Below are 14,090 nucleotides of genomic sequence, written 5' to 3'. Positions count from 1 at the left end.
GGTAGTCATTCAAAAAACATATTAAACACTATTATTGCACACAGAGTGAGTCCATGCAACTTATTATGTGACCTGTTAAGCACATTTTTGCTCCTGAACTTATTTAGGCTTGCCTTAACAAAGTGTTGAATACTTATTGACTAAAGACATTTCAGCTTTTCATTTGAATTAATTTGTAAAAATCTGTGAATACATAATTCCACTTTGACATTATGGGGTATTTTGTCTAGGCCAGTGACACAAAATCTCAATTTAATCTATTTAAATTAATCCTGTAACACAACAAAATGTGGAAAAAGGGGTGTGAATACTTTCTGAAAGCACTGTGTGTGTGTATGTATGTATACACACACACGCATATATACAGTGAGGGGAAAAAAGTATTTGATCCCCTGCTGATTTTGTACGTTTGCCCACTGACAAAGAAATGATCAGTCTATAATTTTAATGGTAGGTTTATTTGAACAGTGAGAGACAGAATGACAACAAAAAAATCCAGAAAACGCATGTCAAAAATGTTATAAATTGATTTGCATTTTAATGAGGGAAATAAGTATTTGACCCCCTCTCAATCAGAAAGATTTCTGGCTCCCAGGTGTCTTTTATACAGGTAACGAGCTGAGATTAGGAGCACACTCTTAAAGGGAGTGCTCCTAATCTCAGTTTGTTACCTGTATAAAAGACACCTGTCCACAGAAGCAATCAATCAATCAGATTCCAAACTCTCCACCATGGCCAAGACCAAAGAGCTCTCCAAGGATGTCAGGGACAAGATTGTAGACCTACACAAGGCTGGAATGGGCTACAAGACCATCGCCAAGCAGCTTGGTGAGAAGGTGACAACAGTTGGTGCGAATATTCGCAAATGGAAGAAACACAAAAGAACTGTCAATCTCTCTCGGCCTGGGGCTCCATGCAAGATCTCACCTCGTGGAGTTGCAATGATCATGAGAACGGTGAGGAATCAGCTCAGAACTACACGGAAGGATCTTGTCAATGATCTCAAGGCAGCTGGGACCATAGTCACCAAGAAAACAATTGGTAACACACTACGCCATGACGGACTGAAATCCTGCAGCGCCCGCAAGGTCCCCCTGCTCAAGAAAGCACATATACAGGCCCGTCTGAAGTTTGCCAATGAACATCTGAATGATTCAGAGGAGAACTGGGTGAGAGTGTTGTGGTCAGATGAGACCAAAATCGAGCTCTTTGGCATCAACTCAACTCGCCGTGTTTGGAGGAGGAGGAATGCTGCCTATGACCCCAAGAACACCATCCCCACCGTCAAACATGGAGGTGGAAACATTATGCTTTGGGGGTGTTTTTCTGCTAAGGGGACAGGACAACTTCACCACATGAAAGGGACGATGGACGGGGCCATGTACCGTCAAATCTTGGGTGAGAACCTCCTTCCCTCAGCCAGGGCATTGGAAATGCGTCGTGGATGGGTATTCCAGCATGACAATGACCCAAAACACACGGCCAAGGCAACAAAGGAGTGGCTCAAGAAGAAGCACATTAAGGTCCTGGAGTGGCCTAGCCAGTCTCCAGACCTTAATCCCATAGAACATCTGTGTAGGGAGCTGAAGGTTCGAGTTGCCAAACGTCAGCCTCGAAACCTTAATGACTTGGTGAAGATCTGCAAAGAGGAGTGGGACAAAATCCCTCCTGAGATGTGTGCAAACCTGGTAGACAACTACAAGAAAAGTCTGACCTCTGTGATTGCCAACAAGGGTTTTGCCACCAAGTACTAAGTCATGTTTTGCAGAGGGGTCAAATACTTATTTCCCTCATTAAAATGCAAATCAATTCATAACATTTTTGACATGCGTTTTTCTGGATTTTTGTTGTTGTTATTCTGTCTCTCACTGTTCAAATAAACCTACCATTAAAATTATAGTCTGCTCATTTCTTTGTCAGTGGGCAAACGTACAAAATCAGCAGGGGATCAAATACATTTTTCCCTCACTGTGTATATATATATATATATATATATATATATATATATATATATATATACCAATGGCACGTTGTTTGCTAATCCAAGTTTATCATTCTAAAAGGCTAAAGGATTTAGCCTTTTAAAATTATAAACTTGGATTAGCAAACAAAACGTGCCATTGGAACACAGGACTGATGGTTGCTGATAATGGGCCTCTGTACGCCTATGTAGATATTCCATTAACAGTCAGCCATTTCCAGCTACAATAGCCATTTACAACATTATCAATGTCTACACTGTATTTCTGATCAATTTGCTTTTCTTTCGAAAACAAGGACATTTCTAAGTGTCCCCAAACTTTTGAACAGAAGTTTATATATACATACAGTGAGGGGAAAAAAGTATTTGATCACAATCACAGAGGTCAGACGTTTCTTGTAGTTGGCCACCAGGTTTGCACACATCTCAGGAGGGATTTTGTCCCACTCCTCTTTGCAGATCTTCTCCAAGTCATTAAGGTTTCGAGGCTGACGTTTGGCAACTCGAACCTTCAGCTCCCTCCACAGATTTTCTATGGGATTAAGGTCTGGAGACTGGCTAGGCCACTCCAGGACCGTAATGTGCTTCTTCTTGAGCCACTCCTTTGTTGCCTTGGCCGTGTGTTTTGGGTCATTGTCATGCTGGAATACCCATCCACGACCCATTTTCAATGCCCTGGCTGAGGGAAGGAGGTTCTCACCCAAGATTTGACGGTACATGGCCCCGTCCATCGTCCCTTTGTTGCGGTGAAGTTGTCCTGTCCCCTTAGCAGAAAAACACCCCCAAAGCATAATGTTTCCACCTCCATGTTTGACGGTGGGGATGGTGTTCTTGGGGTCATAGGCAGCATTCCTCCTCCTCCAAACACGGCGAGTTGAGTTGATGCCAAAGAGCTCCATTTTGCTCTCATCTGACCACAACACTTTCACCCAGTTCTCCTCTGAATCATTCAGATGTTCATTGGCAAACTTCAGACGGGCATGTATATATGCTTTCTTGAGCAGGGGGACCTTACGGGCGCTGCAGGATTTCAGTCATTCACAGTGTAGTGTGTTACCAATTGTTTTCTTGGTGACTATGGTCCCAGCTGCCTTGAGATCATTGACAAGATCCTCCCATGTAGTTCTGGGCTGATTCCTCACCGTTCTCATGATCATTGCAACTTCACGAGGTGAGATCTTGCATGGAGCCCCAGGCCGAGGGAGAATGACAGTTATTTTGTGTTTCTTCCATTTGCGAATAATCGCACCAACTGTTGTCACCTTCTCACCAAGCTGCTTGGCGATGGTCTTGTAGCCCATTCCAGCCTTGTGTAGGTCTACAATCTTGTCCCTGACATCCTTGGAGAGCTCTTTGGTCTTGGCCATGGTGGAGAGTTTGGAATCTGATTGATTGATTGCTTCTGTGGAGAGGTGTCTTTTTATAAAGGTAACAAACTGAGATTAGGAGCATTCCCTTTAAGAGTGTGCTCCTATTCTCAGCTCGTTACCTGTATAAAAGACACCTGGGAGACAGAACTCTTTCTGATTGAGAGGAGGTCAAATACTTATTTCCCTCATTAAAATGCAAATCAATTTATAACATTTTTTACATGCATTTTTCTGGATTTTTGTTGTTGTTATTCTGTCTCTCACTGTTCAAATAAACCTACCATTACAATTATAGACTGATAATTTCTTTGTCAGTGGGCAAACGTACAAAATCAGCAGGGGATCAAATACTTTTTTCCCTCACTGTACATACATGCATACATACATACATCATACATACATACATACATACATACATACATACATACATACAGTACCAGTCAAAGGTTTGGACATTCAAGGGTTTTTCGTTATTTTTATTATTTTCTACATTGTAGAATAATAGTGAAGACAACAACTATGAAATAACACATATGGAATCATGTAGTAACCAAAAAAGTGTTAAACAAATCAAAGTATATTTTATATTTGAGATTCTTCAAATAGCCACCCTTTGCCTTGATGACAGCTTTGCACACTCTTGGAATTCTCTCAACCAACTTCATGAGTAATGCTTTTCCAACAGGCTTGAAGGAGTTCCCACATATGCTGAGCACTTGTTGGCTGCTTTTCCTTCACTCTGCGGTCGAACTCATCCCAAACCATCTCAATTGGGTTGTGGTCGGCTGATTGTGGAGGCCATGTCATCTGATGCAGCACTCCATCACTCTCCTTAATCAAAGTCAAATAGCCCTTACACAGCCTGGAGGTGTGTTTTGGGTCATTGTCCTGTTGAAAAATAAATGATATTCCCACTAAGCCCAAACTAGATGGGATGGCGTATCGCTGCAGAATGCTGTGGTAGCCATGCTGGTTAAGTGTGCCTTGAATTCTAAATATATCACAGACAGTGTCACCAGCAAAGCACCCCCACACCATCACACCACCTCCTCCATGCTTCACGGTGGCAATCACACATAATCAATCAAATTTTATTTGCCACATGCGCCGAATACAACAGGTGTAGACCTTACAGTGAAATGCTTACTTACAAGCCCTTAACCAACAATGCAGTTTTAAGAAAAATAAGTGTTAGGTCATCCGTTCTCCTACTCTGCGTCTCACAAAGACAAGGCGGTTGGAACCAAAAATCTCAAATTTGGACTCATCAGACCAAAGGACAAATTTCCACCAGTCTAATGTCCATTGCTCGTGTTTCTTGGCCCAAGCAAGTTTCTTTTTATTTTTGGTGTCCTTTAGTAGTGGTTTCTCTGCAGCAATTCGACCATGAAGGCCTGATTCACGCAGTCTCCTCAACACAGTTGATGTTGAGATGTGTCTGTTACTTGAACTCTGTGAAGCATTTATTTGGGCTGCAATCTGAGGTGCAGTTAACTCTAATGAACTTATCCTCTGCAGCAGAGGTAACTCTGGGTCTTCCATTCCTGTGGCGGTCCTCATGAGAGCCAGTTTCATCATAGCGCTTGATGGTTTTGCGACTGCACTTGAAGAAACTTTCAAAGTTCTTGAAATTGTCCATATTGACTGACCTTCATGTCTTAAAGTAATGATGGACTGTCGTTTCTCTTTGCTTATTTGAGCTGTTCTTGCCATAATATGGACTTGGTCTTTTACCAAATAGGGTTATCTTCTGTATACCACCCCTACCTTGTCACAACACAACTGATTGGCTCAAACACATTAAGAAAGAAAGAAATTCCACAAATGAACTTTTAAGAAGGCACACCTGTTAATTGAAATGCAACCTCATGAAGCTGGTTGAGAGAATGCCAAGAGTGTGCAAAGCTGTCATCAAGGCAAAGGGTGGCTACTTTGAATAATCTCAAATATGAAATATATTTTGATTTGTTTAACACTTTTTTGGTTACTACATGATTCCATATGTGTTATTTCGTAGTTTTGATGTCTTCACTATTATTCTACAATGTAGAAAATAGTAAAAAAATTAAGAAAAACCCTTGAATGAGGAGGTGTGTCCAAACTTTTGACTGGTACTGTGTTTGTATGTGTGTGTGTGTGTATATATATATATATATATATATATATTTTACAGCCTGGGGGTGCATGTATCAGGGATGACATCAGCTGTGGTGTCCCCGAGGGGTCCATTCTTGGTCCTATTTTGTTCTCCCTTTACATGCTGAACATCTGTAGCTGTAGTCGTTCTGAACCAATGACTCTGTTGATGTGGATGTTTGTTGTTCTTCCAGAGGCTCTAAACCAGGGTGGAGACAGTGTAGACCTGGATTCCCTGATGGCTGACCTGTCTTCCATAGAGCAGGAGCTGAGCACCGTCGGCAAGCCCAACGCCAAGCTCCGCCAGAAACCCACCGCCGGGCGCAGCAGCAGTTCCAAGGGGCACGGTGGAGCTGGGGGCAGCGGAGGAGGCACCTCCAGCAGCGGGGGCAGTACCTCCTCCAGTACCCGGGCCTCGCCAGCTTCCACTGTGGCAGCTCGCCACGGGCGACCCATGGATTCTAACCTGTCCCTGGATGATATCACGGCCCAGCTGGAGCAGGCTTCTCTCAGTATGGACGAGGCTGCCAGACAGAGCCGCTCCCTGGCTAGTGCCTCCTCCTCCACGACCTCCTGCTCCACCGTGCGGAGGACCGCCTCCCACCATCACACCCACCGCCGGACGGGCTCGGTCGGGACGGTCAGCGAACACGAGGTCCGCTCCATCTCCCACTCCTCCCGGTCGTCGGTGAACTCTGCGTCGGCCAGCAGCATGGATTCTCTGGATAGGCCCTTGGAGCAGGACGGGGCCACGCCCACACAACAGGGGCCCAGTCAGGGCCCCCCGGGCAATACCGAGGTAGGCTGCATACACCCCAAATCTCATCCATACACACTAATACAAGTACAGGTTAACCTCACTGCTTTTCTATCTAGCGATACAAAGGATCAACTGACACATACGGCTCGAAGGACCATGAGAGAAATAAACCTACTTTAACTATACTAGTGGTATAGGGTTAGGATGTAGGTGTAGGGTTGTTTTTGGATGAGGTAGCTTGACTTAAACTTAAAACGGCTGTTAGATGAACTCATTTCCCTTTGGGGCAGGCAGGCAGGCAGGCAGGCAGGCAGGCAGGCAGGCAGGCAGGCACTGCAACATATTTGGCTCTGAATTGCCTAGGTCATCCTTGTTCCATCAACTAGTCAGTCATCGCTTCTTATCAACTAGTTCCTACATTCCAATGAAATCTGTTATGCTTGTTTTGTGGTGACTTACGCAACCTGTGATAAGACTTTATTGTTTTTATAGTGTCTTCAGTCTGCATGTAACCATGTGTGTGTGAGCAGTAGTCTGTCTCCATGGGTGAGGTGAGGTGAGTGGGTGCATCAGTAGTCTGTCTCCATGGGTGAGGTGAGGTGAGTGGGTGCAGCAGTAATAGAAGAGATTCAGTCTGGATGCCCCTCTGTGCCCACATCACATCCCTCAACAGGGCTGTCTAGGCGCTTCCTTTATAGTTTTCACTTAACAAGAGTACGGGGGTCTGTTTTCGGCTGGTGTTAAGCCAGCGCAATTGTCAAACGGACACTAGTTTGACAATTTCAACCAGTTAAAGCCGCCGCTGTTTTCTAACGCTAGCGCCAGGATTAGTAATTGACCTGTCTTATATGAGCTCGCTTGCGCTGAAGTGGGAGGGGAGGCTATATCTGAGGTGTGTCCTTAAAAACGTACCAAAGTACCAATTTCCCACAACGCTGGTGGGGATGTTGAAGACCAACCAAAAGCTGGTCTTAGCGGTAACGCTGGTTGGTTATGGCGTGGATTTTGACAGCAGAAGCGCATCCTATCCAGCCGTGACGCACAGTCGCCCTCTGGTTTCTTCATGGGTCGCCCTCTGGTTGCTTCATGGGTCGCCCTCTGGTGGCCTCAAGGGTCGCCCTCTGGTGGCTTCATGGGTCGCCCTCTGGTGGCCACATGGGTCGCGCTCTGGTGGCTTCATGGGTCACCCTCTGGTGGCTTCATGGGTCGCCCTCTGGTGGCTTCATGGGTCGCCCTCTGGTGGCCTCAAGGGTGGAATGTTATTCATATTTTTTCATAACTAATAAAAGTTTCTTTTTTTTTTAAAGCTGAAAATCCGATGTTTCTATGTCAAATGGTTTTGTCAGATTTTAGTCTTTTGTGATATATATATATATAAAGTGTAATAATTGGATACAAACACAAAATGGACATTACATTACAACTCTGTCTGACATGATACAGGGGTATTTTCTAAGGCCAGAACCATGTGTGTGTGTGAAGTGTATTTGTTTAAGACTACCAAGTAACACTCTGTGTGACCCTGATTTAGGCCACCGCAGTAAAATGTTAAACAGCAAGCATGGGTAATGTGCGTTACTGTGCCATGCCAGAGAGGAAGAGGTGAACCAAGCGGGTTTACTCCTCCCAAAATCTCTCCAAGAAAATAAAACCATGAAGTGAGCGATTTTGTATGGAGGTCAATAAGAATGGCGAATGTAATTGCTAATTTGCTACGTGGCTTATTTGATCTAATAGAAGTTTCGTAATGGTTAGATTGTTACGAATGCACGGATATACAGTACCATTCAAAAGTTTGGACACACTTAATCATTCCAGGGTTTATCTTTATTTATACTGTTTTATACATTGTAGAATAATAGTGAAGACATCAAAACTATGAAATAACACATATGGAATCATGTAGTAACCAAAAAAGTGTTAAACAAATCCAAATATATTTTGTATTTGAGATTCTTCAAATAGCCACCCTTTGCCTTGATGACAGCTTTGCACACTCTTGGCGTTCTCTCAACCAGTTTCATGCGGGAGTCACCTAAAATTGCAAAGAAAAAGCCATATCTCAGACTGGCCAATAAAAATAAAATATTAAGATGGGCAGTCTGAGATATGGCTTTTTCTTTGCAACTCTGCCTAGAAGGTCAGCATCCCGGAGTCGCCTCTTCACTGTTGACGTTGAGACTAGTGTTTTGCGGGTACTATTTAATGAAGATGCCAGTTGAGGACCTGTGAGGCATCTGTTTCTCAAACTAAACCCTCTAATGTATTTGTCCTCTTGCTCAGTTGTGCACCGGGGCCTCCCACTCCTCTTTCTATACTGGTTAGAGCCAGTTTGCGCTGTTCTGTGAAGGGAGTAGTACACAGCGTTGTACGAGATCTTCAGTTTCTTGGCAGTTTCTCGCATGGAATAGCCTTCATTTCTCAGAACAAGAATAGACTGATGAGTTTCAGAATAAAGTTATTTGTTTCTGGCCATTCTGAGCCTGTAATCGAACCCACAATTGCTGATGCTCCAGATACTCAACTAGTCTCAAGGCCAGTTTTACTGCTTCTTTAATCAGCACAACAGTTTTCAGCTGTGCTAACATAATTGCAAAAGGGTTTTCTAATGATCAATTAGCCTTTTTAAAATGATAAACTTGGATTAGCAAACACAACGTGCCATTGGAGCACAGGACTGATGGTTGCTGATGATGGGCCTCTGTACGCCTATGTAGATATTCCATAAAAAATCAGCCATTTCCAGCTACAATAGCCATTTACAACATTAACAATGTCTACACTGTATTTCTGATCAATTTGATGTTATTTTAATGGACAAAAAAATTGATTTTCTTTTGAAAACAAGGACATTTCTAAGTGACCCCAAACTTTTGAACGGTAGTGTATATCAAAAAGTAACACAATAAAATAACAATAACAAGGCTATATACAGGGGGTACCGGTACCGAGTCAATGTGTGGGAGTACAGGTTAGTGGAGGTAATTTGTAAAGTGACTATGCATAGATAATAAATAGCGGTAGTAGCAGCAGTGTAAAAACAAAGGTGGGGGGGTGTCAATGTAAATAGTCCGGGTGGCCATTTGATTAATTGTTCAGCAGTCTTATGGCTTGGGGGTAGAAGCTGTTAAGGAGCCTTTTGCCATTCCAGCCGGTGATACAACCGGTCAGGATGCTCTCGATGGTGCAGCTGTAGAACCTTTTGAGGATCATGGGACCCATGCCAAATCTTTTCAGTCTCCTGAGGGGGAAAAGGTGTTGTCATGCCCTCATCACAACTGTCTTGGTGTGTTTGGACCATGATAGTTCGTTGTTGATGTGTACACCAAGGAGCTTGAAACTCTCGACCCACTTCACTTCAGCCCCGTCGATGTTAATGGGTGCCTGTTCGGCCCTCCTTTTCCTGTAGTCCACGATCAGTTCCTTTGTCTTGATCCACACTGCCAGGTCTCTGACCTCCTCCCTATAGGCTGTCTCGTCGGTGATCAGGCCTACCACTGTTGTGTCGTCTGCAAACTTAATGATGGTGTTGGAGTCGTGCTTGGTCACGCAGTCGTGGGTGAACAGGGAGTACAGGAGGGGGCTGAGCACGCACCCCTGAGGGGCCCCCTTGTTGAGGATCAGCATGGCAGATGTGTTGTTACCTACCCTTACCACCTAGGGGCGGCCAGTCAGGAAGTCCAGGATCCAGTTGCAGAGGGAGGTGTTTAGTCCCAGGGTCCTTAGCTTAGTGATGAGCTTTGTGGGCACTATGGTGTTGAACGCTGAGCTGTAGTCAATGAACAGCATTCTCACATAGGTTTTCCTTTTGTCCAGGTGGGAAAGGGCAGTGTGTGGATCTGTTGAGGCGGAATGCAAATTGGATTGGGTCTAGGGTTTCTGGCATGATGGTGTTGATGTTTCCGTGATACACTACCTGACCAAAAGTATGTGGAGCCCTGCTCGTCGGACATCTCATTCCAAAATCATGGGCATTAATATGGAGTTGGTCCCCCCTTTGCTGCTATAACAGCCTCCACTCTTCTGGGAAGGCTTTCCACTAGATGTTGGAACATTGCTGCGGGGATTTGCTTCCATTCAGCCAAATGAACACATACATTTGTATATAAAATGTAGTTTGCAAGCCCTGCCACATCCGACAAGCATCAGGGCCGGTGTAGTAGGATTCAATCTTAGTCCTGTATTGACGCTTTGCCTGTTTGATGGTTCGTCGTAGAGCTTAGCAGGATTTTCTTGTAAGCGTCCGGGTTAGTGTCCCGCTCCTTGAAAGCGGCTGCGCTAGCCTTTAGCTCAGTGTGGATGTTGTCTGCAATTCATGGCTTCTGGTTGGGATATGTACGTACCGTCACTGTGGGGACGACATCGTTGATGCACCTATTAATGAAGCCAGTGAGATAATACCAGAGGCTAAGGTTCATACCAGAGACGGAAGAGGAATTTTTCTGGTTCAATGAACTAAGACAAATAGACCAGACCCAGCTGCATTGGTGTCCACGGGAGACGCACCCAGTTAACACTAGAACCGCCTGGCCTTTCACCCTGTGGGTAAGTACCCGCTAGGTAACGCTGCCGGGCCTTTCAGCCTGTGGGTAAGTACCCGCTAGGTAACGCTGCCGGGCCTTTCAGCCTGTGGGTAAGTACCCGCTAGGTAACGCTGCCGGGCCTTTCAGCCTGTGGGTAAGTACCCGCTAGGTAACGCTGCCGGGCCTTTCAGCCTGTGGGTAAGTACCCGCTAGGTAACGCTGCCGGGCCTTTCAGCCTGTGGGTAAGTACCCGCTAGGTAACGCTGCCGGGCGTCTCTTTTTAGTATATGCATCAGATGCATATCAACCCACAAGGTGCAGCCAACATACGCACCAACGCTTGATAAATAGTGCATCAACTATTGTAAAAGGATTCATTGCATGAAGAAATATAACATCAATTAGTTATTTGTTTAGATAGTCAAGGATATGTTTTGTAAAGATTCTACAAAGTCCTGGTGAAAAACATAAGCATAAAGCTAGTTCGACACTTCCAGCCGATGACCCATCAACATTCTGACAGTCTAATACATGCATTTCATATATGCTATCGGAAGAATAATCATACATTAAAATACTAAAAAAACGATTATTTCAAAGAACATAACAGCCTTTCCATTAGTTTGTTACTCTAGGTTTCAGGTTAAAGTCCATTATAATTTAGTTTTGGCAGGTCTAAAGAAACAATTATGGAAGTAAGAACATGTATTTAAAATAAAATAATAGGCTATTTTAAGTGTATTATGTTCCTAGTCTCAGTAGCCAGAGCAATGGGTCAGCGAGTGGTCATGTGCTGAATGCATGGACAACACAGAGATTCTTGTAACATTTGGAAATAGAGCTGCACCTCTTGAATGTTGAGTTATTCTGACAAAGGTGAGCGTCATAGAAACTGCATCATTTGATATTTCCGATACTATATAGGAAAACGAAACATTTTACCTGCAATGTGACTCTGAGGGGGAATTTGATAAAAGCTCCTTTCCATGCATCTTTCAATTACAAGATGCTCCCATCTCTTCATGTACGTTCTGACAACTGATAATGTCCGATTGTACTAATTGACTAGTGTCAATTTAATCTTGTCTTTAGGCTGTCTTTATTATGTGTGAAGTTAGTTTGGGTGTAGTTCAGGTGTAGTTTGGATGGGCCGGCTGTGCCGGCTGACTGGCATCAGTTTGTTGCCCCTTGCTCATCAACTTGGATAGAGTCAGTGAAATGTTTGGCATTACCCTAAAGGCCTACTGCAACACCTAGCATGTTTTAGTGTCACGTTCGTTCATAGACGGGTCAGACCAAGGCGCAGCGTGATATGCATACATGTTTATTTAAACTTAATAAACACTCAACAAAACAAAACGTGAAGTCCAAGGTAGACACAGACAACATACCTCTCACGGAAAATGATCCCACAACCCACTAGTGCCAATAGGCTGCCTAAGTATGGGCCCCAATCAGAGACAACGAGCGACAGCTGCCTCTGATTGGGAACCACACCGGCCAACATAGATCTAGAATACTAGATCCTATAACATAGAACAAACAAAACAAGGAATATACACACCCTGACTCAACATACAGTGGGGAAAAAAAGTATTTAATCAGCCACCAATTGTGCAAGTTCTCCCACTTAAAAAGATGAGAGAGGCCTGTAATTTTCATCATAGGTACACGTCAACTATGACAGACAATTGAGAAAAAAATTCCTGAAAATCACATTGTAGGATTTTTATGAATTTATTTGCAAATTATGGTGGAAAATAAGTATTTGGTCACCTACAAACAAGCAAGATTTTGGCTCTCACAGACCTGTAACTTCTTCTTTAAGAGGCTCCTCTGTCCTCCACTCGTTACCTGTATTAATGGCACCTGTTTGAACTTGTTATCAGTATAAAAGACACCTGTCCACAACCTCAAACAGTCACACTCCAAACTCCACTATGGCCAAGATCAAAGAGCTGTCAAAGGACACCAGAAACAACATTGTAGACCTGCACCAGGCTGGGAAGACTGAATCTGCAATAGGTAAGCAGCTTGGTTTGAAGAAATCCAACTGTGGGAGCAATTATTAGGAAATGGAAGACATACAAGACCACTGATAATCTCCCTCGATCTGGGGCTCCACGCAAGATCTCACCCCGTGGGGTCAAAATGATCACAAGAACGGTGAGCAAAAATCCCAGAACCACACGGGGGACCTAGTGAATGACCTGCAGAGAGCTGGGACCAAAGTAACAAAGCCTACCATCAGTAACACCTACGCCGCCAGGGACTCAAATCCTGCAGTGCAAGACGTGTCCCCCTGCTTAAGCCAGTACATGTCCAGGCCCGTCTGAAGTTTGCTAGAGTGCATTTGGATGATCCAGAAGAGGATTGGGGAGAATGTCATATGGTCAGATTAAACCAAAATAGAACTTTTTGGTAAAAACTCAACTCGTCGTGTTTGGAGGACAAAGAATGCTGAGTTGCATCCAAAGAACACCATACCTACTGTGAAGCATGGGGGTGGAAACATCATGCTTTGGGGCTGTTTTTCTGCAAAGGGACCAGGACGACTGATCCGTGTAAAGGAAAGAATGAATGGGGCCATGTATCGTGGAGATTTTGAGTGAAAACCTCCTTCCATCAGCAAGGGCATTGAAGATGAAACGTGGCTGGGTCTTTCAGCATGACAATGATCCCAAACACACCGCCCGGGCAACGAAGGAGTGGCTTCGTAAGAAGCATTTCAAGGTCCTGGTGTGGCCTAGCCAGTCTCCAGATCTCAACCCCCATAGAAAATCTTTGGAGGGAGTTGAAAGTCTGTGTTGCCCAGCGACAGCCCCAAAACATCACTGCTCTAGAGGAGATCTGCATGGAGGAATGGGCCAAAATACCAGCAACAGTGTGTGAAAACCTTGTGAAGACTTACAGAAAGCATTTGACCTGTGTCATTGCCAACAAAGGGTATATAACAAAGCATTGAGAAACTTTAGTTATTGACCAAATACTTATTTTCCACCATCATTTGCAAATAAATTCATAAAAAATCCTACAATGTGATTTTCTGGATTTTTTTCCTCATTTTGTCTGTCATAGTTGACGTGTACCTATGATGAAAATTACAGGCCTCTCTCATCTTTTTTAAGTGGGAGAACTTGCACAATTGGTGGCTGACTAAATACTTTTTTTCCCCACTGTATAAGCGTCCCCTGAGTCAGGGCGTGACAATGTCAGAGAGTAAGCATGGAGAACCAATCCCCAAAAGAAAACAAGACTCCTCGACTGACACAGGCGATTTATGCTTTTCACAACCTGGAACGGTAAATGTAGAAACTGAC

At 44.1% G+C, this 14,090-nt stretch overlaps 1 protein-coding gene across 1 annotated transcript in view; it reads left to right on the top strand.

Annotated features, from left to right (window-relative positions):
* LOC121563788 (ras-associated and pleckstrin homology domains-containing protein 1-like) overlaps positions 1–14,090 on the top strand; it is a 167,871-nt gene that overhangs the window by 105,501 nt on the left and 48,280 nt on the right. Inside the window, 1 exon segment of the mRNA XM_045215604.1 lies at positions 5,682–6,286. Coding sequence (XP_045071539.1) covers positions 5,682–6,286 — 605 coding nt within the window.

Source organism: Coregonus clupeaformis, unplaced genomic scaffold (genome assembly GCF_020615455.1).
Source record: "Coregonus clupeaformis isolate EN_2021a unplaced genomic scaffold, ASM2061545v1 scaf0479, whole genome shotgun sequence".
Lineage (NCBI taxonomy): Eukaryota > Metazoa > Chordata > Actinopteri > Salmoniformes > Salmonidae > Coregonus > Coregonus clupeaformis.
The sequence above is the reverse complement of the archived record's forward strand: the minus strand, read 5'-3'. Positions and strand labels throughout refer to the sequence as shown.